The following is a 23,209-nucleotide window of genomic DNA, read 5'->3' on the forward strand; positions in this document are numbered from 1 at the left end:
GAAGGAACACGCAGGGCTACCCCAACCCGGTATTCCCCTAGGCCTCGAAGGGGCGGGCAGCTCTGAAGCCCCCTCCTCCACTGCGTGGTCGCCCTAGGAATCTAGGGGGCTAGGCGGAGAGAGCCAGATTCCCAGGGTGGGGTCCCAGAGACAGAAACATCCGTAATAGGCCCCTAAAAGTTCCCTATTCTCTGCAGACAGGAAGTGGGAGCGTGGGACTGGGGGCTGGGTCTTTTGGGGTATTTTTTTTGGTTTATACCTGGTGATGCTCAGGGGTTACTCCTGGCTCTGCACTCAGGGATCACTCCTGGTGGACTTAGGGAGCATATAGGAGATTGGGGACCAAATCTGGGTCAGCCGCGTGAAAGGCAAGAGTCCTCCCTGCTATACTACTGCTCTGGGCCGGGATGCTCTTTCATTTATTTATTCATTTTTAGTTTTGGGTTCACACCCAACCATGCTTGGGGCTTACTCCTGGCTCTGTGCTCAGGCCTTATTCCACGGCAGTGCTTGGGGAACTGTCTGATGAAAGGGATCGAACCCTGGGTCAGCGGCGTGCAAGGCAAGCGCTCTCCCTAATGTCCTATAGCTCTGAACCCTGATGTCCATTTTTCATGTGTGTTTGGATCCTGGGCTGCACTTCAGGGCTGAGTTCTGACTCTGTGCTCAGGGATCACCCCTGGTGTGGTTCAGGGAACCATACGGGGTCCCAGGGATTGAACCTGGGCCGCATGCAAGGCAAATGCCCTCCGCACTGTCCCGTTTCTCCTGGCCCCGGAAGAGGTTAAGACTCAGAGCACTGGGGCCCGAGCGATAGCACAGTGGGTAGGGCATTTGCCTTGCACGCAGCCGACCTGGGTTCGATCCCCGGCATCCCATATGGTCTCCCCAGCACCGCCAGAAGTAATTCCTGAATGCATGAGCCAGGAGTAACCCCTGTGCATCGCCGGGTGTGACCCAAAAAGGAAAAAAAACTCAGCGCTGCCCTCAGTGACTGAAGTCTGGGGGAGGCCTCCTGATCCGGCAGGCCTGCACCCCTGAAATCCCCAGGATGCCCCCACTTTGTCCTAAGCTGCTGACCCCCTTGCTTGGGGGTCAGCCGGTGTGAGGAGGGGGCGCTGGGCCCCGGAGAGTGATAAGGCAGAGGCCTAGGACAGTCCCGTTTCGGGGACACACTGGGCTTGGAAAGTTGCCCCACGGGACGAAAATAGTCTCTGGGCCCCTGAAAATAGCTGCGTGGTGGTGGCTGGCACGGGGCCCTGCCCATGGGCTTGGCAGGCTGGTCTGGCTCCCCCCCACCCGGCCCCCATGTTGTGGCCAGGCCGGCTCTGCGGTTCTGATGGCCCATTTGGCGGCTCCTCGCACTTCCAAAGGGGGTTCCTTGGGAACATCAAAGGGACCATGAATCATCCGCCCCGGCTGGCACGGGCTCCCAGAAGAAACCACTTCAACCGGCTCTCGGGCTTATTCAGCCCCAGGAACTCGCTGCCGGAGTTCTGGAACATTCTGACTCCTGGGTGTGGGGGAACGACACACATAATCTCCCTCCTTGGTGAGGTCCCCGCTTGGCTGGGCTCATTGCTGCCACCCTCTCCCCCACCCCCACCCCAGGGTGCCTGTGCTTTGGGACACCCAAGCCACCAGGTCTGGCTGTGGGAGAGTCGTGACTGTTTGCTTGTGTTTGATTTTTGGCCCTCCATGCCCGGCAATGCTCGGTGCTGACTCCTGGCTCTGTGCTCAGGGATCACTCTTGGCGGTGCTTGGGGGACCCTATGGGATGCCGGGGATGGAACCCGGGTCGGCCACGTGCAAGGCAAGTGCCCTCCCTGCTGTGGTATAGCTCCAGCCCAGATTTCTGGGTCCGCCTGATATGTGTGTGTGTGTGTGTGTGTGTGTGTGAGGGGTGACTGATGAGCTGGAGAGGGGAAGTTGCCATGTGCAGCCCTGAGCTCAATACTCCACTTCCTCATGAACCCCCCAAGCCCTGCCGGGTGTGGCCGTGGGACCCCAAGCACTTCGGGGCTCCAGTACTGAACCCCCAGATTTGCAGAGTGGGCCACGCACCACTAGGTTGGCCCCCAGGACCCCTGTAACCCAGTCCAGGGATGGCGGTGGGGTGCCCCCATATATCCTTATTTTTGGTTTTAGGGTCACACTTGGATATGCTCAGGGCTGACTCCTAGTTCTGTGCTCAGGAATCACTCCTGGTGGGCTCGGGAGATCATTTGGGGTGCCAGGGATCGAACCCGGGTTGGCCATGTGCGAAGCATGTGCCCTCCCTGCTCCACTATCCCTCTGGCCTTTGTTTATTATTTTTTTGTGTGTGGGGGGGCACACCCAGTCACGTTATCTCTCCAGTCCCTGGCCCTTATTTTAAAATTTATGAATTTAGGGGGCCAGAATGATAACACAGTGGGAATGATAACACAGTGGGGAGGGCACTGTGCTCCTGAGTCCAGGAGTGATTCCCGAGTGCAGAGCCAGGAGTAAGCCCTGAGCAATGCCGGGTGTGGCAAAAATAAAATTTTATTTATGGTTTTGGGGGCCTCCTTGCTGTACTACCACTCCAGGGATAGATGTACATGTAATATATATGTACATATAATATATACATAGATCATTTAATATAAATATTTTAAAGGTCATCTTGAACATCTGAACAATTCAGCAAGCTCTGGCCTGTGGGTGAGCCGCGTCTCATCAGTAGACGGCCTGCAGGCAGGTCTGCTGTCCCGGGGCCCTGGCGCTCGGACTGTGCCATCCACACTCCCCTGGGCCGTCAGTCAGGCCCGGGAGGTTCTGGGCTTGCCACTTGTGGGCCCATGTGTGGGCCAGTTCCCTCGGATCGTTGCAGTCTCTGTCCACACACACATGGTCACATGTTGCTGAACAATGGGGACATGTGACAAGCTCTGAGAGTGTGTCACGCCCTTGTCACTGTGCGCAAGTCCTGCGGGGCGAGGGCGCACGTGCATGGAGCAGCCCGGGATGCACCTGGTGGACGGCAGAATCCTTGCGGATCCCCCCCCACCCCATCTTTGTCCCCCACAAGGTGCCTGGAGGGCAAGGACAGTCAAGTGACATGTAACTGTCCACACAGGGACACGTGCACAGAAGCATAGATGTGCACACACGAACAGCCTCACACACACGAACATACACACACACGGACACATGCACACTAGTACACAGTAACATCATCACACACATATAATCGCACAGTCACACAATCACACACTTTTAGTCACACAATAACACATTCTCACAATCACACTGTCACACAATCACACATTCCCCCATAATCACACACTCACAGTCACACAATCGCACACTCTCACACAATCTAACAATCATACACTCACAGTCACGCAGTCACATACTCTCACAGTCACACAATGACACACTTCTGGTCACACCATCATACACTCTCACACCACCATATTCTAACATAATCACACACTCTCACAGTCACGCAACCACACAATCACACTTCCCCCCCACACACTGTTTCCTGCTCACATTCATACACACTCATACTCGCATACACACACGTTCATATACTCATACACTCTCACTCTCCCCCACAATCACACTCCCACACAAACTCTCCCTCACAATCACACTCTCACACTGTCACCCTCACACACACACACATACACACACACTCTCCCTCTCTCCCACACACAAACTCCCCCACACTCCTACACTCACTGTCACCCTCACACACACACACACACACACACACACACAGTCTCTCTCCCACACACACTCCCCCCCACACACTCCCCCACACTCCTACACTCACTGTCACTCACACACACACACATATACACTCTCTCTCTCACACTCACCCGTCCCTGGCTGACACCCGCCCCTTCCGCCTGAGTTCCCATGTTTGGGCAGGGCTGACTCCCACCCATGCCCTCCACCCCCAGGGCTTCTGGATGGAGGCCCAGTGTCAAGTCCCTCATGGATGTCCATCGCGCCCCCCGACACCACCTCATCCGCTCCGGCTGCCCCTGGACCTTGAAGGGGAACCCCTGCCTCCCCACTTCGTGTGGACACGTCTCGGACCCAGAACACCCAGGGAGAGACCCAGCCCTCAGCCTCTGGGGGAGGGTCCCAGGGATGGACACATCCAGGACAGGCCCCTCCCGCCACAAACAGGAAGTGGCTTAGGGACCCACAACCCTGGGGGGCATGATGATGGGGAAGGGCTTGATGGGGGGGATGGGATGTCCTGGGACCAGGCGGGTGGGGGGGCTATCGGTGAAACTCGCCGAATCATGCCTCTTTGGGGTTCGTTTTTGGGCCACGCCCAACAGTGCTCAGGGCTGGCTCCTGGCTCTGTGCTCAGGAATTCTTCCCAGTGGGACTTGGGAAACTCTAGGGGCTTTGGGGATGGAACCCGGGACTCCCCCAACCCTGGGGCAGGCCCAAGGGTAGGACACAGGGTGGGGGGGCGAGGGGGTTCCCACACCGCCCCTCTGGCTACTGAGCTCTCGGGGCCCTGCGGGGTTCCGGCTGGGACGACCTGTCCTTTTCTTTTTTAAGCACGAAAAGCAAACACACTTATTTCAACAACAACAAAAATTCCAACAAGGTCCAAGTGAAGAAAGAAGCTGGTGGTGGTCCGGAGGGCTCGGGCAGGGCTGAATCTCCAGAGAAGGTTCTGGAAGGTGTGTATGTGGTGGTGGGGGGGGTGGGGAGGGTCCTGCAGTGCTGACGCTGCTACCCTGGGGGTTCACGTTGGCTGAGACTTGGCGCCGTGGACACTCAGGCTGGGAGAGCTGGGCCCAGTGGCCACACAGCGAGGACGTCACCCCGCCCCACCCTCACCGCCCCCCCCGCCCCCCCGCGCACCTTGATTCTCTCGATCCCGGCCTCGATGCGGAGCTGCTCCACCAGCTTCCGTGCTTGGGCGATGTTGTTACTGGTGGACATGGTCTGCCATCAGCCTGCGCCCGATGTCCAGAGAGCTGGGGGAGTGGGAGCAGACGGCTGAGTGGACCCCTTCCAGAGACTGCCTGCCGGGACCACCCCGGGATGGACCCCACAGAGAGGAGGGGACGGGATCGGGAATCCCCACGGGGGGAGGCCCCTGTCTGCAGCTCAAGGTCCATCACTGGGTTGGGGGCTGGAGCGATAGCACAGCGGGGAGGGCATTTGCCTTGTACGCAGCTGACCCGGGTTCAACTCCCAGCATCCCATAGGGTTCCTGAAGCACTGCCAGGAGTAACCCCTGTGCATCACCAGGTGTGATCCTCATCACCGGGGAGAGAAAAGAACACTTACTCTTCCTTCCTTCCTTCCTTCCTTCCTTCCTTCCTTCCTTCCTTCCTTCCTTCCTTCCTTCCTTCCTTCCTTCCTTCCTTCCTTCCTTCCTTCCTTCCTTCCTTCCTTCCTTCCTTCCTTCCTTCCTTCCTTCCTTCCTTCCTCCCTCCCTCCATCCTTCCTCCCTCCCTCCATCCTTCCCCCCCATGTGGACGGGGTGTCTGGGGGAAGCTCATTCAGTCACCACCAAAACTCACACCCCCCCCCCGCCCCGGACTGCCTTCCAGTTAAGCCTCCTGGCTCGGAGGCCTGGTGGGTGGGGCAGTGGGTGCTGTTTCTCTGGCGCCCATCCTGCTAACGAGCTGTTGGCACTCCCTGCACCCCGGGGGACTGCCTGTCCCAAAGTGTGGGAGTTTGCTGTGAGGCGGTGGGCCTGCCCTGGCAGTCCTGGGGGTCCACCCCGGAGCTCCCGAAGGCACAGACTCCGAGCGATCAGCAGCGCGTCTAGGGCGTTGGCCTTGCAGGCGGCTGACCCGGCATCCCAGATGGCCCCTGGAGCATCGCCGGGAGTGACCCCTGCACACAGGGGCCCCGAGCATCTCCGGGTGGGGCCCCAAACAAAGCGAAAACAGAAAGGTTTTCTCGGACTTCCCGGGGGTGCGGGAGGCTGGTGGGCGTGAGCAGCGGTAGTTCCCGCAACGACACGGCAGCGCTGGCGGGAAGCATCGTGCACACCTGTCCCCCGTGCACCTGCACGCGTGTGCACTCGTGGAAAAAGCCTGCGTGAGCCGCTGGGCCCCGAGGCGGGGCTGCGGGTGCTGGGCGCCGGAGCGGCCGTCTCTGGGGACACCGGGCCCGTCCACAGGGCAGGGCTCCCTGCTTCCCGGCGGCTGCCCGGCGCCCCTGTGGGGGAGTGGAGGCCCGTGTGTCTGCCCGGGACCCACGGAGCCTGTGCCGGAGCTTCCAGAGAGTTCTGATTCAGCAGACGGCTTCAAAGCGGCCACAAAACATCCCAGTCAGAGAAAACCGCCCTCGGGTCGCCTTAAAAATACCCAAATTACTCAGCGCTAAATATAGACGCGTCCCCGAGAACAAACGGTTGGCCCCAGAGAAGTGTTTGCCTTGGCAGACTGGGGCGTCCTGCCCAGCCTCGTCGCGGCCACTGCCACCCAGGAACCCGGCCACCCCCTGAGCCACCTCTGACCACGGCGCCCTTGTAGGCTGGAGGTCCCCACGCACCAGGGGCCTCTTGTGCCACCCTCCAAAATGCCCAGGTGCTCCCCCAGGGGGGCACTGCACCCCCGACTCTGAGCATGGTCAGAGATGGACAATGCAGGGTAAACGTGCAAGCGTGTCTGCATGCATAAGCATATTTGCACACGTGTATATGCATGTGCAGGCATGCTTATGAGCACCGCACACATGTGCAGACATATACGCACACAGGAGGACCCGTGTGTAGAGAGCGTGCACAAACACATGTTACTGCATGTAGATGGGCGGTGGGTGTGTTCTACATGTGTTTACACGCATGCATGCACACATACATGCAGGCACTGTATGTAAATGTAAATATACCCTGTGTGGTATATACCTGCACACAGAGGCACAGGCTTATGTGACAGCGTGTGCACATGTCCGTGCGCATGTGTGCACATGTCCGTGTGTTTCTGTCCATGTGTCGCTGTGTGTCTGTGTCAGTGACCACCTCCTGTGGCTGTATTCGGTGGGGCAGAGTGGCCATGGGGGGACACGCACCCACTTGTGGCGGGCTGGATCAGCCCAGATGCTCAACAATCCTTTGGTTTTATTTTTGCTTGGGGGCCACACTTGGCGGTGCTCAGGGCCGACTCCTGGATCTGTGCTCGGGAATTGTTCCAGGTGGGGTTCGGGGGTTCTTATGGGGTGCTGGAGATCAAAGCCAGGCCGGGGGCTGCGTGCAAGGCAAGCGCCCCGCCCGCTGTTCTGCCAACCGCTCTGGCCCCTCCACACGGACATTTGCTTGCTTGTTTCAGTTTTGTTTTGGAGCCGCGCCCGGCGGTGCTCAGGGCTGACTCCTGCCCCTGTGCTCGGGGATCCCTCCTGGCGGGGCTGGGGGACCCTTGGGGATGCCGGAGATCGAACCTGTTGTGCCGCTCCGGGCTGCATGTAGCCGCCTGTGTGCGTGCGGGTGCCCGGGTGTCGTCAGTGCCCGCGTGCGGCCGACTCACGGCCCGGCCTGACTCAGCCTGTGCCGGGCCCGGGGGAGGTGGCACCCAAGCAGCGCAGTGCTGAGTCAGCAGCCCCCGAGTTCCCCTCACGTGACACACGGGCACCCTGACCACGCCGGGGCCTGGAAGCAGGGAGGGGGGAGAGTGGTGGCGGGCGCATTCGCAGCCTCCTGGGAGGCAGGGGCCGGGTCAGGCCTGGCAGGGTAACTTGGGGTGAGAAGCATCTAAAAATAGCTGCTGCGAAGCTGCCAGGCCTGGGCGGGCCTCCCGGGAAAGGGCAAGGAGGGCATCATTTTTTTTTTTTTCCCTGGTTTTGGGGCCACACCCAGTGATGCTCGGGGCTGACTCCTGGCTCTGCACTACTCAGGGATCACTCCTGGCGGTGCTCAGGTGATCCTAGAGGACGGTGGGAGTGGAATCCTGGACAGTCGCCTGCAAGACAAGTGCCCTCCCAGCTGTACTTTTACTCTGGCCCTGTTTTGCTGTTTGTTTGGGGGTTTTGTCTGTTTTGTTTGTTTGTTTTGTTTGTTTTTGGCAGTACTCAGGGATTAGAGCATCCCGGGACTCGAACCTGGTCAACCACGTACGTGAGAGGCAGGCGCCTTCCCTGCTGTCCGATCGCTCCGACCCCAGGACATCAGATGTGTCGACAGATCTTGCTGAGGAATCCCGGGGCGCGATACCCAAGTCAGCACCCTGGGACGGTGGCCCCAGACACCCCAGCTGAGCTATGGGGGGGTCCCACATGGAAGCAGGGAACCAGATCACGGGAAGAGGCCTTGGTGGCCAATGGGAGAGCAGGGGATGTTCACCCTTGCTCACTTGGGGGGGGTCTCCCCCTAGGAACAGGGTAGGTGACACATCTCTGGCTCTGCAGTCTGGCTGGACCCCTGGCCCCCCCAGCCCCTTGTCACAGAGCAGCCCAGACAGCACCCGGTGTCTTCCCGGGTAGGTTCCAAATCTGTAGCGTTAGAAACGGCAGCATCAATAGATCCAGTTCAGGGGCTGGAGCGATAGCACAGCGAGGAGGGCGCTGGCCTTGCACGCAGCCGACCCGGGTTTGATTCCCAGCATCCCATATGAGCACCTGAGCACCGCCAGGAGTGGCTTCTGAGTGCAGAGCCAGGAGTAACCCCTATGCATCGCCAGGGGTGATCCCCCCAAAAAAAATAGATCCAGTTCTCAGTGCCAGAGTGATAGGACAGTGGGGAGGGCGCTGTCCTTGCATGCAGCTGACTCGGGTTCGATCCTCAGCATCCCTCAGGGTCCCCCGAGCACCGCCAGGAGTCATCCCTGCGTGCCGGGCGAAGAGTCAGGACTGAGCATCGCTGGATGTGGCCCCCAAACAGAACAAAACAAACAAAGAGAGTTTCAGGGCTGGAGTGATAGAACAACAAGGCGGGCGTCTGTCTTTCACGCAGCTGAGCGGGGTTCAATCCCGGGCACCCCACAGGGTCCCCTGAGTCCTACCAGGAGTGATCGCTGAATGCAGAGCCAGGAATCAGCCCTGAGCAACACTAGGTATGTTCCCCCGACCAAAAAAAAAAAAAAGCAAGTTTTGGGGTTGAAGAGCTAAGACAACAGGCCTCGCACAGGGCTGCTTTTGGCTCAATTTCCAGCTAAAATTCCTAGTGGGTCCCCTGAATCCCACTAGGTATGATTCCCCAAGCAGAGACCCAGGGATAAGCAGTGCAGGATGTGGCCCCCCAAAAAACCAAAAAACAACCAAACAAGCCAAAAAGCAGGTTTCAGGGTGCTGGGAGAGAGCTCAAAGCCCTGGGGTGTACAAGGCCCCAAGTTTGATCCCCAAAACTGTATGTACCCTCTGAGCACAGCAGGGTGCTTTGGTAGCCTTGGAGAGCTGTAGCCCAACCATCCCACCTCTGCTCCCCAGGCTGTGCGGCTTTGGGAAAGTTACTTGCCCTCTCTGAGCCTTACTGTCCTCAGGGCAACAGGCTCTTTGTTCAAAGTGCTTGGCAAACCTCCCGATCCCCTGTGGGAGGAGAAGGGGGGAGGAGCTGGCCGCCAAGGAAGGGACGGTCCCTTTTCAGGCACTGGTGACAACTGGCAAGAATAAACACAGCTGCTGGAGTGATGAGGGCGGCAGAGGTGTCGTGGACGTCCTGTGGCCCGAGAAGGTGGACCAGGCGGTTTGCTGGCGGCAGTTGGGAAACGCCAGAGTCCCGGGTGACCAGCTCGTCCCCAGGCCACGCTCCTGAACCTGGGGTGCCTCAGGGAGGTGTAAAAGCCCGTCTGGGCTTGGGAGACCCCTGATCGTTGATTCAAGAGGAGAAAGAAAAAAAAAAAAGTCTCAGGGTGGACGATAGTTCAGGGGGGCGGGTGCCTGTCTTGTAACTTGCACGCGGCCGACCTGGGTTCGAATCTCCGGGACCCCACAGGATCCCTGGAGCTCTGCCAGGAGTGATCCCTGAGCGCAGAGCCAGAAGTCAGCCCAGAGCACTGCCAGGTGCGGCCCCAAGACAAAAATAAAAGCACGAGGGGTGGAGCGATAGCACAGCGGGGAGGGCGTTTGCGGCCAACCGGGTTCTAATCCCAGCATCCCATATGGTCCCCTGAGCACAGCCAGGAGTAATTCCTGAGTGCAGAGCCAGGAGTGAGCCCTGTGCATAGCCAGGTGTGACCCAAAAAGCAAAATAAATAAATAAATAAATAAAATAAAATAAAAGCACAAAGGCTGCAACACAGATTTCAGATGCAGGAGTGCCCAACACCTCCAGGAATGGCTCAAAATCCAAAACCACACACAGGTGCGCGCGTGCGTGCGCACGCACACACCCATACACACCCACACGCATGTACGAGTGCACACACCCACACACCCTAGGAACCCTGCAGCCTCTGCAGCAGCTGGCTGGAGCCTGGGGCAGAGAGCAGGAGGCCTGGACTGGGGCCCCAAGGCGGTCCTGTGTCCTGCGGAATTCGGGGCGGGGTGGGGGGCGGGGGCGTATTTGAGGGCCAGTGGGTAGAGCCTCACACAGCGCCTCCTTCCTGATTGGTTGGGAAGCGGCTCAGTCTGTGTCCCCTCGAGGACATGCCCAGGCTTTGCACGGCGGCAGATAAACCCCCTGGGGGTGGAGCCTTAGCACAGCACCGCGGGAGGGCGCTGGCCTTGGACACGGCCAACCTGGGTTCGATCTCCAGCGTCCCCTGGAATCCTCCAAGTCTGGTGAGGAGTCATGCCCGAGTGCTGAACCAGGCGTCAGCATCATTTTGTGCAGCCCCAAAACAAACAAACAAAAAAAGCTCCTTGACCCGGGACTCAAACCTGCGCTCCTGCTCTCGCGGGCTGAGCGCCACCCAGCTCTTGAGGGCCTGTGTCTGCCCTCTCTGGGCTAGTAATAAGGGGTTGGCGTCTTTCGAATGGCCCAACCCGCTTCCTTCCGGTCGAGGGAGTTGGAAGAGGGGGCCAGGCACCCCAGGTGAGGGGGCTAGAGGGATAGCACAGCGGGTAGGGCATTTGCCTTGCACGCGGCCGACCCGGGTTCGAGTCCCAGCATCCCATAGGGTCCCCTGAGCACCGCCTGGAGTAATTCCTGAGTGCAGAGCCAGGAGTAACCCGTGAGCATCGCCGGGTGTGACCCAAAAAGCAAAAAAAAAAAAGAAAAAAGAGAGATGCATAAGAGAGAGAGTCGGGCAATGACAGGCCCTCACTCCAAGATGCAATTTGGGTGCTGTAGTCCTCCAGGGAGAGGATGCATGAAGAATTGGCACCCCTGGCCCTGTGTTCAGGAAGGGGGTCCTGGAATGAGGATGGCGGGGGGGTGGGGGGAGGCTACAAAATGCAGCCCAGCCTGATGGGCAGAGGGTGAGAAACCAGAGATTTATACGCATAGGGAACGTTTCCATAGCAGCGCCCCCTGCCGGTCAGTCCGGGTCAGGCCCACCTGCGGGCTCCTGCAAGCTGGCGGGTGGAGGGGGCTGGGGTCCGCCTCCACGTCCTCTGCGGCTCCCCTGTCCTGGACTCAGAGGTGTGTCCCCCCCCGCCGCCCCCAGACAACGGGACCGGATACAGGATACGGTGACAGCCAGACCCGAGGGGGCCGCGGAGCCTCCGGATTCCGCGCATAGTTCTCATAGCTGGGCTGGACAGCCGAAGGAGCCGGGCGCGCGCGCAGGGCAGCCAAACAGACGGACTGACGGACAGACTGGACGAAACGTCGGCCCGGCTGGGCTGCGTCAAAGGAAAAGAATGTGAAAAATGTGCCCGGTGGGGTGGAGGGAGGGCCGCGCCAACGGCTCCACTGCAGGGTGTGTGTGTGGGGGGTGCAGGGAACTGTGCCCTCTTTATATTTTTGGAAATTTGGGGGGCCACTGTCGGCGGTGCTCAGGGCTGACTCCTGGCGGGCTCTGGAGACCCTATGGGGTGCCGGGGATCGAACCCTAGTCGGCCGGGTGCAAGGCAAATGCTCTCCCGGCTGTGCTAGGATTTAAACCGACTCCAGGAGACAAAAGGCTCAAAGAGAGACCCAGAGCTTTGCAGGAGGGAGGTGAGGGTTCGATCCTGGCACTGCCGGGTCTCTGGGAGGGTCAGCGCTCCCTCCAGAGGGAGCAAGGTCAGAGGTGGGCCTAAGAGGGGGCGGGGTAGAGGGTCTTGTGTCAGGTGGCACACCTGGGCACCAGGAGCTGCTGGAGGGGGCAGGGAAGGTGTCTCCTACCAGCTGGGGTGCCAGGGGGCTCTCAAGTTTACAGATGAGGGGAGGGGCCACGGGCCTGGGAAGATGAGTAGTACAGCGGGGAGGGCACTTGCCTTTTTTTTTTTTTTTTTTGCTTTTTGGGTCACACCCGGTGATGCACAGGGGTTACTCCTGACTTTGCACTCAGGAATTACCCCCTGGCGGTGCTCAGGGGACCATAGGATGCTGGGAATCGAACCCGGGTCGGCCACGTGCAAGGCAAACGCCCTACCCGCTGTGCTATTTCTCCATCCCCAAATAATTTGAATAGAGGGCACTTGGCTTTTACGTGGCCCACCTGGGTTCCATCTCTGGCATCCTTAAAGGAGGTTCATTGAGCCAGTTTCCTGAGCATGAGGAGCTGCCAGAGAGGGGATGATGGGGTGGGCTGCCCACAAGGCCACCAAGTGCCCTCAAAAGCTAGACCAGGTTTCCTCCCTCAGATTAGGGCTGATTTTTGGTGGGGTGGAGTCCTGAGTCCCGTGGGCGGAGTCCTACACCCTATAGGCGGAGTCCTGCCCCATGGGCGGAGTTCTACACTCTGTGGGCGGAGTCCCACACCCTATGGGCGGAGTTCTGCACCCTGTGGGCGGAGTCCTGAGTTTCATTATGGGTGGAGTCCTGGGCCCTGTGGGCGGAGTTCTGCATCTGCAGGTGGAGCCTGAGCTGCTGGTCTCGCCCATTGGATAGCTGGAGGCTCTGTCCCCAGGGAGGATCTCACTGCCCTGATGCCCCCCCCTCGTAGGAGTGGGGTCAGGACCATCCCTCATGGGGCTGTGAGAGTGACGCATATTCCATGCTGGTCTGCCCTTGAACAGAGAGGGGGGGTCACAAGGAGCGTGGGATTAAGGTTCTCAGAGCCCAAGCTCAGGTGTGGCCTGGAGAGCTGGCCCTGGGTTAGCCCTACCCAAACCTGGACCCCAGTAAGGGGTCAGTGGGGGGTGGGGGCTGCGTGCCCCTGAGAGGCCAGGAGGTCTGGCCAGCGCCCCGCGGGTGACTTCAGGGGCGGGACCCCCAACAGAGGAGGGACCCCCCCCAACAGAGGAGGCTTCCTACCTAGCGGGGAGAGGGCCCTGGAAGGCAACAGGGGTGGTGTGCAGCAGCTGAGAGCGAGCCCCAGAGGTGAGGGCCATGTTTGTCCTGCAGCCAGGAGGCTGACAGTTCTGGAACATTCTAGCAGAGCGATTAAGAGGAGACATTCCAGCAGGCGCTCAGAGCCAGGAACCCCAGCGTCTGTGCAGCCGCTGCATGGACAAAGCGGCTGAGAAAGTCGGTCGTGCTGACCCCGGAGAGATGGTTCTGGGGCTCAGAGGGGAGGGTTGCATTGCCTATGGCCCTGGTTCAATCCCTGGCACGGCATAGGATCCCCCTAGGAGGGTCAGGCAAGGTCACCCCCAGCACCTCCAGGAAAAAGAAAGTCAATTAGGCAGCAGTTTCCTGTGCCAGTCTGAGACCAGAAGGGAGGAGGGTGCGCTGACAAATTTCTAGCACCTTCCTCCCCCACACGGGGACATGGGTTCTGGGGACTCGGACTCATTTATTCCTTCACTCCTTTCAGTCGAGCACGGAGCAGCCTTCTGCAACTTTCCATTTACGTACTTATTATTGGGGGGAGGGGGGGTTCTCCCGGACTAACCCAGGAGCAGTAAAAGTGCTCCAGACAGCTGTAGAGCTCAGGGGTCTTGGGCCTCCACGGGGAAATAATTGGCTCTGAGCCATCTCCCCCCTCTTATTCCTTTTGAGAATTTTTGGGGGTGCCCAAGCCTTGCAGTGCTCAAGTTCTAGGGAACTTACGTGGGTCAGTGCTTTGACTTAAGCCTTGTACTGTACAGCTGCTTTTTTTTTTTCTTTTGGGTCACACCCAGCAATGCACAGGGGTTACCTCCTGACTTTGCACTCAGGAATTACTCCTGGCGGTGCTCTGGGGATCATATGAGATGCTGGGAATCGAACCCGGGTCAGCCGCGTGCAAGGCAAACGCCCTCCCCGCTGTGCTATTGCTCCAGCCCCCATGTATGGCTTTTTTTTTGGGGGGGAAGGGCACACCCAACAGTGCTTTGGAGCTGACTCCTGGTTTCTGTGCTCAGAGATTCCTCCTGGTGGCGCTCAGGAGACCCAAATGGTGTGCTGGGGATCGCACCCCAATCGGCCGTGTGCAAGGCCTGTGCACTCCCAGCAGTTCATGGCTCCAACCCTGGTTGCTTTCCTGATAAGCCTTTAGGAAGGCTGTCCCGTTCCCCCACCCAGGGGAGCACAGGAAATAGCAGGGCTCCGCAGTGCTTGGGATCGAACTTAGGACCTTGAACGTGCAAGACGTGCGCTTGGAGGCACTGGAGGAGTCTCTGGGCACTTTGCCCTTGGCTACTGTGCGGTCCCCTCGCCTTCTGCAAACGGGGCCACGCGTGTCCTGGGCTCTTGAGCTCCCTGAGGGTTTGCAGCGTCCAGGCAGCAGGCTGGGCATCCTGGGGTGACTGGGGTGGGGGGCGCGGGAGGAGGGGGCCTGTGGGCCCTAGGGTGCCCCCGTCTTTGCAGGGAACAGAAACTGCCTTCATGTGTCTCTGGAACTTCCCGGACCCGCCCGCTTTCCGGCTCCCCGCTCTCCTGATCTCTTTCCTCCGGATCCCCACGCGCCACCCACGGGACCGGGAACCCGCAGCCAGACCCGGCGGGAGGGCGGGCAGGGCGGGAGAGGGACGAGCGCGCCCGGGTACAAAGTGTTCGGGAGACCAGGAGGCCAGAAGACAGCGTGTTGTGCTGGAAAAGTGAGAAAGAAAAAAAAAAAACTAAACCAAAAATAAACAAAAACCAAACAAGCACAGCGGAGGGCTGGCAGCAGGAGCAGCAGCGGCAGCCGGGGGCGGAGCCTGCGGGTCACGTGGTGCAAAACCCGCCCCCACGCCGCCCCCCTGCCCAGCCGGCTGCAGGGGTCAGCTCTGCCCCACGCCTATGCGGATGTCTATGGTGTCATTCTGGGGGTGTTCCTGGCACTGTGGGGGTAGGGGCGGGAGGGGGGAGGTGGATGGATCCCACTTAGACTACAGGGAAAAAAAACAAGACAATTCTGAGGGTGCAACCTGGCTCTGCACGGTCCCCCAAGCACCCTCCAGCAAGAGCCCCAGAGAACCCCCAGATGTAACCCCCAAACACACATTTATTGTGGGGGCCGGAGAGATAGTACACCGGGGAGGAGTCTTGCCTTTTTTTGGGGGGGTGCTTGACTTGAATATCACTGACCCTGTTCTGATCCCCCCCGCACCTCAGGGTTCCCCCAAACCCCATCAGAAGTGATTCCCGAGTTGAGAGCCAGGAGTCAGCCTTGAACATTGCCAGGCTTGTGGTCCCCCCAAATCCACTGTTCGTCCAGGATCCTAAATACCCCTGAGCCTCTGGGAGTCCCCCTCTCTCCCACCCCTGCCCCAGTGGGTTTCATTACACAGATTCCAGCACCTCAAGAAAGATGACAATGATGGGGCTGGAGCAATGATAGCACAACAGGGAGGGCGTTTGCCTTGCACGCAGCCGATCTGGGTTCGATTCCCAGCATCCCATATGGTCCCCCGAGCACCTCCAGGAGTAATTCCTGAGTGCAGAGCCAGGAGTCAGCCCTGAGCATAGCCCGGTGTGACCCATAAAGAAAAAAAAAAGGTGACAATGATGAATGATGATGGGTTAGAGGCTGGAGGAAGCGGGATGGGGGGTGGGGGCTTACTCAGGGATGATTCTTTTGTCTCCCAGGAGATTCTGGGGGATGGCTGGGAACAACCATCACAGTGGGTATCACATGGTCATCACAGTGGGTAGGACTGGCATGGAGAGGGCAGGGCCAGGAGGCTGCCTCGATTCCCCAGAAAGAGCATCCAGTGGAACGCCCCCCCCAGTAATATCCAGCCCCAAGTCTACAGCCTGATGGGGGGGTCCCTAACTTATTTACAGGAAGTGGGGGGTTGGGGCCAGAGCAATAGTACAATGAGGAGGGCGCTAGCCTTGCATGAAGTCAACCTGGGTTCGATCCCCAGCATCCCATAGGGTCTCCTGAGAACAGCCAGGAGTGACCCCTGAGTGTAGAGCCAGGAATTGGCCCTGAGCACTGTCAAAAGAGAGAGAGTAAGAGAGAGACAGAGACAGAGACAGACAGAGACAGAGAAAGAAAGAAGGGAACCGCTGGATTTTAGGGAGGTACAGTGAGGGCAGGTTCCTGCCTTGTGCCCCCCCGCCCCCACCCTGGGGCCCCTGGCAGAGTCCCACTAAGCAGGGCCCCAGGGGAGAAGCCAGCTGATCCCGTGGGCCTCAGAATGAAGCAGGGACAGAGCCATAGCACAACAGGGGGGGCGCTTGCCCTGCACACGGCTGATATGGGTTCGAGCCCCGGCATCCCATGGGGTCCCCTGAGCACCGCCAGGAGTGATCCCAGATGTAGGAGTCAGCCCTAAGCACTGCTGGGTGTGGCCCAACAACCAGGCGCCGGGGGCCTTCATCAGCCCTGCAGGCTGGTCTGTCTCTGATCTTGGTTCCAGGATGTTCGGCCCTGCCTCCCCCCCCCCGCCCCTCGCCCTGCCCACACACACACATCACATATCCCCATGCCTGCAGCTGCTTGTGGGTCACCGACGTGTGGGGCGTGTAGAGGGCCGGTCTCGTGAGGGCCTCTGGGTTCCTTTGTGCCCTGGAGCCCTCGAGACCTGAGTGGGGTCCAGGCGTGCGGCGTTGGGGACAGTCTTGTGACTCTTGGTCAGTGTGCTCCTTTTGTGTCCCGGCCATGCCGCAGCTATATTTAGACGGGTTGAAGGCAGAGAAGTGAGTGTGGTGGCCTCAGGGTGGGTGCCCCCGGGGGTGTGACAGCAGCAGACAGGCCATCCTCTGTCTGCAGGGAGCCCCCGCTGTCACATGAAACTGACCGATCCCCGGCTCTGTCACCTCGCTTCCCGGATTCCCGGTGTGGAGGGGAGGCGGGTGCCATCAGCCTGCCCCCACCCCCTGCAGGGTCAGCCTGAGAACTGCAGGCTGGGTACAGAGGGTGGGGAGAGGACAGGGCTGATATGGGCCTCCCCACCCAACTCCTATGCATCCTGCAAAGCCCACTCTAAGGCCCTCCTAAACACTGCCAAGTGCTTGGAACAGATCTCCTATTTGGTGGCTTCTCACCACGCACCTGTCCTCTCTCGGTCCTGGGCTCAGGGCCTCCCTGGACTCCTGGGTCGCATCACCTGGTCCCGGGAGGTTCTAGGGCACCCTCTCTGTCCCCTTTCAGCGCTTCCTCTAGGGCCTCAGCCCGCAGTCAGGGGCTCCCTGACTCAAACTCTCCTTCCCTATTAATGAGCATCCTGGGGCAGGGGGACACGGGGACTCCGAGGACCCAGGACGACCCCTGTCCCAGAGCGTCCCATGTGCACGATTCCTTTACCGTGTGTGTGGTGGGAGGGGCACACTCCCCAGATTTTGCAGCAGAATGGGGACATCTGGGAGAGGTTCCTATTCTGTGGCTCTGGCCACGGCAGGAAGGTAAGGTTAAGGGGTCCCACGGGGGGGGGGGCTCCCAATGCAACCTCTTTCCTGGACCTGCTGTCCACAGGGTTGGGGCCCCGGGAGCAGCCAGTGGGTCCGGGTGGTCACTGCAGCAATTCTTGGCCAGTTGGACCTGAACTGATGTTCAGGTTGGAGAATGTGGTACTACAGGGGTACTGAAGTCTGGAGTTACACCCCTCCAGGCTGGGGCGGGGGGGCAGGGGCTGGAGTGATAGGTCAGTGGGATGAGCGCATGCCTTGCAGGCCGCTGGCCCGGGTTCAACCCCTGCCATCCCATAGGCTCCCAGAGCACCTCCAGGAGTAACCCCTGAGCACAGAGCCAGGAGTCAGCCCTGAGCACCGCTGGGTGTGGCCCCCAAACATACAAACAAACAATGCTCTCCCCATAATAAAATCTTCCCAGCATAAGGCTGGGCAAGTGTGGAGATGGGTGACCACAAAAGTCGCCTCTGGGGGTCCGGAGTGATAGCACAGCGGGCAGGGTATTGTATTGCAGCCTTGCACACAGCCGACCCAGGTTCGATCCCCAGCATCCCATATAGTCCCCCAAGCACCGCCAGGAGTAATTCCTGAGTGCAGAGCCAGGAGTAAGCCCTGAGCATCGCTGGGTGTGACCCAAAAACAAACAAACAAAAAGTCACCCTCTGACTGTTCTCTGGTTTGTGGCGCCTACAAGTTGCCTCACTGAAGGCCCTCCACCCCCGCCCCAGGCACAGACCCCTGGCTGCTGAGGGCACACAGAACCAGGGTGGGGGCCACACTGGTGGCATACAAGGCTGATTCCTGGCTCTGTGCTCAGGGACACCTTCTGATGGGGCTCGGGGGATCCTATGCAGAATTGAACCCAGAAAGGCAAATGCCTTCCCCACTGAACCATCTCTTCAGACAATTTAATCATTTCTTTTTCTTTTTTCTTTTTGGGTCACACCCAGAGATGCTCAGGGGTTACTCCTGGCTCTGCACTCCTGGTGGTGCTTGGGGGACCATATGGGATGCCCGGGATTGAACTCAGGTCAGCTGCATGCAAGGCAACACCCTCCCCGCTGTACTGTCGCTCAGGCTCTATTTAACAATTTTTGTTTTTCTTTTTAGGTCACATCCGGTGATGCACAGGGGTTACTCCTGGCTCATGCACTCAGGAATCACTCCTGGCGGTGCTCAGGGGACCCTATGGGATGCTGGGAATCGAACCCGGGTCGGCCGCGTGCAAGGCAAACGCCCTACCCGCTGTGCTATTGCTCCAGCCCCTATTTAACAATTTCTTCTAGTGGGCCCAGGAAGTCCTACTGGGGGCTCCTCTCAGCCTCTGCTATCCCTCACCCCTCCATGCGCCCCCGCCCCCCAGTCTCACAGTTGCAGGGACCCTCCAGCAGCAGGAGGTGGGCAATGCCCCCCAAACTCCAGCACTGAAGTCTCCAGCGGCCCCCCCCCCCCCCGCCCCATGTCACTGGCCCTCCTGGCACACCCCCTAGGAGTCTACAAGTGAGGCGTCTTCCCAACCCCCCCAAGGGTCCAATCCTAGGCCAGAAGCACTGACAACACCTACTGTGTCCCTGCACCCCATCTCCCTCACACCAGGATCTCCACCCCGAGAAGACATTGGGGTACTGGGGGGGAGGAGGTGGGTGACACGTGGATCTCCAGCTCACTTCTCCAGCTCACCCGCCACTCTGCCCCGCCTTGGGAGCCGGAGCAGCACTGGGGGTGCCGGGTGCAGACACAAAAGCCGCCAGAGGAAGCATCGGAGACTGTGACATTTTGAGGCATTTGAGACTGAGCTCTGAAAACCACCAGGAAAGCGAAAGCTCCCGGGGCACACCCCCTCAGGAAACCAGGAGCTGCTGCCCGGAGAACACGGGCTGAGCTGGCCAGAAAAAAAAGTCGGGCGGCGGGACGGGAGGGAGCGGGAAGGGCGAGCTCCCGTCACATTTTCCACGCCAGCCCGTGAGGTCATGCACGCGCAATATTTGCACAGGCTTCCCGGAAACACGGGGCCAAATGCGCGCGACGGTCCCCAGGGACCCGCTTCCCTGCCGGCCGGCGGGCCTGGGCGCCGGGATGGATGCTCAGTTTGGGTGACGCCGCGGGGAGACGAACTCAGGCGGCCGGGAAGGACCCCGGCCGGCGGGCGGGGCCGGGGCCGGAATCCGGGCCCGGGTGGGCGGGGCTGTCATTGGTGGGCGGAGCCTGGCTAGAATCGAGAGCCAATGGGTGGGGCCTGGATGGAATCCTCCGCTGAGTGGGAGGGGCTTGGGCGGGGCGGGACCAGAGCAGGCAGGGCGGGGCCGGGACTAGAACCAGGTTTCCTGGCGCGGGGCCCAGAGCTGCCGTAAGGGGTGACACCATCCCCAGTGTGTCATGGGCGCGTGAAATACCCGAGCCTGTTTGTTCCTTTTTCGAAAAAACAAGAGATTCCAAGCTTGTGAAGTAAGACAAAAGAGTCACCTACCTTTTTTTTTTTTTCCCTTCCCCTTTTCGGTTTGCAAGCTTTTTCCAAGAAAAGCAGCTTCGCCCTGTTTAGAAAAGGAGAGAGGAGAGGATCACAAGGCCGGTTCACACACTGGGGCCTGGCTCTGGCTAAGAAAAACCCGTGGCCCGTGAATTGGAGATGGGGTGCCCCGCAGAGGAACGGGGAATTGCGGGGGGGGGCAAATTGAGTTCATTCTCTGCAGTTTATCTCTGCAGGAAAGTTTATTCCCTCTTTGAAGGGGGGTTGGTGTGGGGGAAATCAAATTGTCCTCTAGCACCTTGTATTCTTCCATCTGGGGGACGCGAAGAGCCAGCAGTGGGTTGGCCCCGGGGACAGGCCAGGCACAGGGCAAACAAAAACAGAAGCAAGAGGAGATGATCTTGGGGCTGGAGCGATAGCACAGCGGGTAGGGCGTTTGCCTTGCACGCGGCCGACCCGGGTTCGAATCCCAGCATCCCATATGGTCCCCTGAGCACTGCCAGGAGTAATTCCTGAGTGTAGAACCAGGAGAAACCCCTGTGCATCGCTGGGTGTGACCCAAAAAGAAAAAAAAAAAAAAAAAAGAGGAGATGATCTTGAATATGGGATGCGTGGGGCACTGCCCTGTTCTCGGCTGGGATGGGAGTCGCATGGTGGAGCAATCCTCGGGGCCTGTGGGTGTTGGTGGGGGGTACGTGGCAGGTGTATAGGGACCTGTGGGGAGGTGAGGCTGTCCAGTGGGTGGGACCACCAGGAAGGGCGGGAAGGCAGGGGGCTTCACCCCTAGGATCGGGTGGATACTTCCCAGCCTCTACTTTGCAGGCTGGGAGGTGAGTCTGATCCAAGCTAGGACTCTGTGCTCTGAGGTCACTCCTGGTGGTTCTCAGGGGACCCCATGTAGCCTGGGGGGGATGGAGCCAGGGTCGGCCAACTGCCTTCACCCCCGTGCTATCTCTGTGGTCTCATGCTGATCCTCAATGAACGTAGCATGACATTCTGGGAGACCCTGGGTCTTGCTGTCGGAGTAGCTGAGACGCACCATGGAACGCACCCCCTTCCTGGGGACCCCGTCCTGCCTCTTTCTCACTGGGCTGCGGAGCCCCAGCCTGCGGGCCGCATCCAGCTTGCTGGGGGGGGTCCCTGATCTGTGTTCCTGGGGGGGCAATCTACAAAGCCTGGACCACCCTGGGGTTTCAGGGCCCCCGGCAGCCTCCACCCCGTGCCAGGGGCCAGCCTGGCTTCCTGAGCAGGGCCGTTCCCTCTGGTTCTCTGGGTCGGGTGACCCCTTTTCCTGCGCAAACATCTGCTTTCCACAGCCCAGTGGGGTTTTTCCATCCACCTGTGGGGGTGCCGCCGCCGCCGTCCCACCCCGGTCCCGGAGGGTAAGCCTTTCATGCTGGCTGGGCCTGGGGGTACCCAGAGGTCGGTGGAAACCTCCTCTCCATCCCCTAGAGGGGCAGGGGGTGCAGGGGGGTCCCCTAGCATCTTCCTCCCGAGCCAGAGACCCCCCCAGCACTACAAACCTGGTGCTCTATGCTGAGGGGCCTCCTAGGCACAGTGGGGGGGGGCTGAGCAGCCTGGGGCCCTCATTATTAGATACCCAGAGCACCCCCTGCCATGGGGCAGCCACGCAGGTCCCAGACATAACTGAGTTCCCTGGATGGGCATAGAGGGGCCCTGAAATGTCCCAGAGGCTTAAATGTCCATCAGCACTGACCCCAAAGGGCCTTGGGGTGCTACACCCATTTATTTATGTTTTTTTTTATTTCTTTTTGTTGTTGTTGTTGTTGTTTTGGTTTTGGGGGTCATACCAGGCAGTACAGAACTGTTTTTTTTTTTGTTTTTTTTTTTTTTTGCTTTTTTGGGTCACACCTGGCAATGCACAGGGGTTCTCCTGGCTCTGCACTCAGGAATTATTCCTGGCAGTGCTCAGGGGACCCTATGAGATGCTGGGAATCGAACCCGGGTATTATTCCAGTCTCAGAAATGTTTTCTTTTTCTGCACTCAGGGACCATTCCTGGTGGAGCTCAGGGAACCCTCTGGGGTGTCAGGATTGAACCCGGGTCAGCTGCATACCAGGCCATCGCCCTCCCCGCTGGACTATCGCTCCGGCCCCTGCAAGTGTGATTTAGAAACTGAATAACAGGGGCCAGAGAAACAGCACAGCGGAGAAGGCGCCGGCCTTGGCCTTGCATGTGGCCAACCTGGGTTTGATCCCTGGCACCCCACGGGGTCCCCCGAGCCCCACCAGGAGTGCTACCAGAGTGCAGTCAGGAGTCAGCCCTGAGCATCACTCAGTGTTCAGTGTCTTCGGTCTGAACGTTGCTTCTGCCCCAGCTCGGTCATGTGGTGCCGTGTGCGTGCGTGCACGTGTCTGCGAGTGACAGAGAACATCTGGCCGCTCGGCTGCGAACACTGACTGTCCCGGTGCCAGAGACGGGTCTGCATGCTCCAGGCACTGGGGCCAGTGGGCGGAGGAGGGAGCCAGGACATCCCCAGGCCAGGGCAGAGCGCGGCCCCACGGTGACAGGGGCGCCCCGGTGGGCAGAGGTGCCCAGGGTCAGCCAAGAGTGCAAAGCTTTCTCAGAGGTGCCTTTCCTGAGGCCACACGGGTCTGGGGGCGGAACACACAGGCAGGCACGTACACCCGACACGCACGCACATAGACGCACACGTGCACACATGCACAGACACACGTGCACACACAGACACACACGTGCACACACTCACAGACGCACATGCAGAGACACAGATGCACCCCCGCACACCAGCACACACATGCTCACACACATGCTCACACACTCAGACACATTAAACCCCAGGAGGCTCAAATGTCCATCGGCACTGACCCCAAAGGGTCCTGGGGTTCTGTGCCCATTTATTTTACTTTTTTTTTTTTTGCTTTGGGGGTCTGTGTGCACACAGACACACACATGCCTCCCCACATGCTCACACACATGCACAGACACAGATGCACGTATGCACCCCCATATGCACACAGACACAGACCCACATGTACACAGATGTACACATGTAACCCCACATGCACAGACACAGA

General features: G+C 59.4%; 1 protein-coding gene across 1 annotated transcript in view; it reads right to left on the minus strand.

Moving 5' to 3' along the window:
* Positions 1-23,209, minus strand: part of GNG7 (G protein subunit gamma 7) — a 76,295-nt gene that overhangs the window by 3,852 nt on the left and 49,234 nt on the right. Inside the window, exons 3-4 of the mRNA XM_055126180.1 lie at positions 20,151-20,214; positions 4,864-4,979 (exon numbers count right to left, since the gene is read on the minus strand). Of these exons, the coding sequence (XP_054982155.1) occupies positions 4,864-4,944 (81 nt within the window). The 5' untranslated portion in view covers positions 4,945-4,979; positions 20,151-20,214. The remainder of the gene's footprint in view (positions 1-4,863; positions 4,980-20,150; positions 20,215-23,209) is intronic.

Source organism: Sorex araneus, chromosome 2 (assembly GCF_027595985.1).
Source record: "Sorex araneus isolate mSorAra2 chromosome 2, mSorAra2.pri, whole genome shotgun sequence".
Classification (NCBI taxonomy): Eukaryota; Metazoa; Chordata; class Mammalia; order Eulipotyphla; family Soricidae; genus Sorex; species Sorex araneus.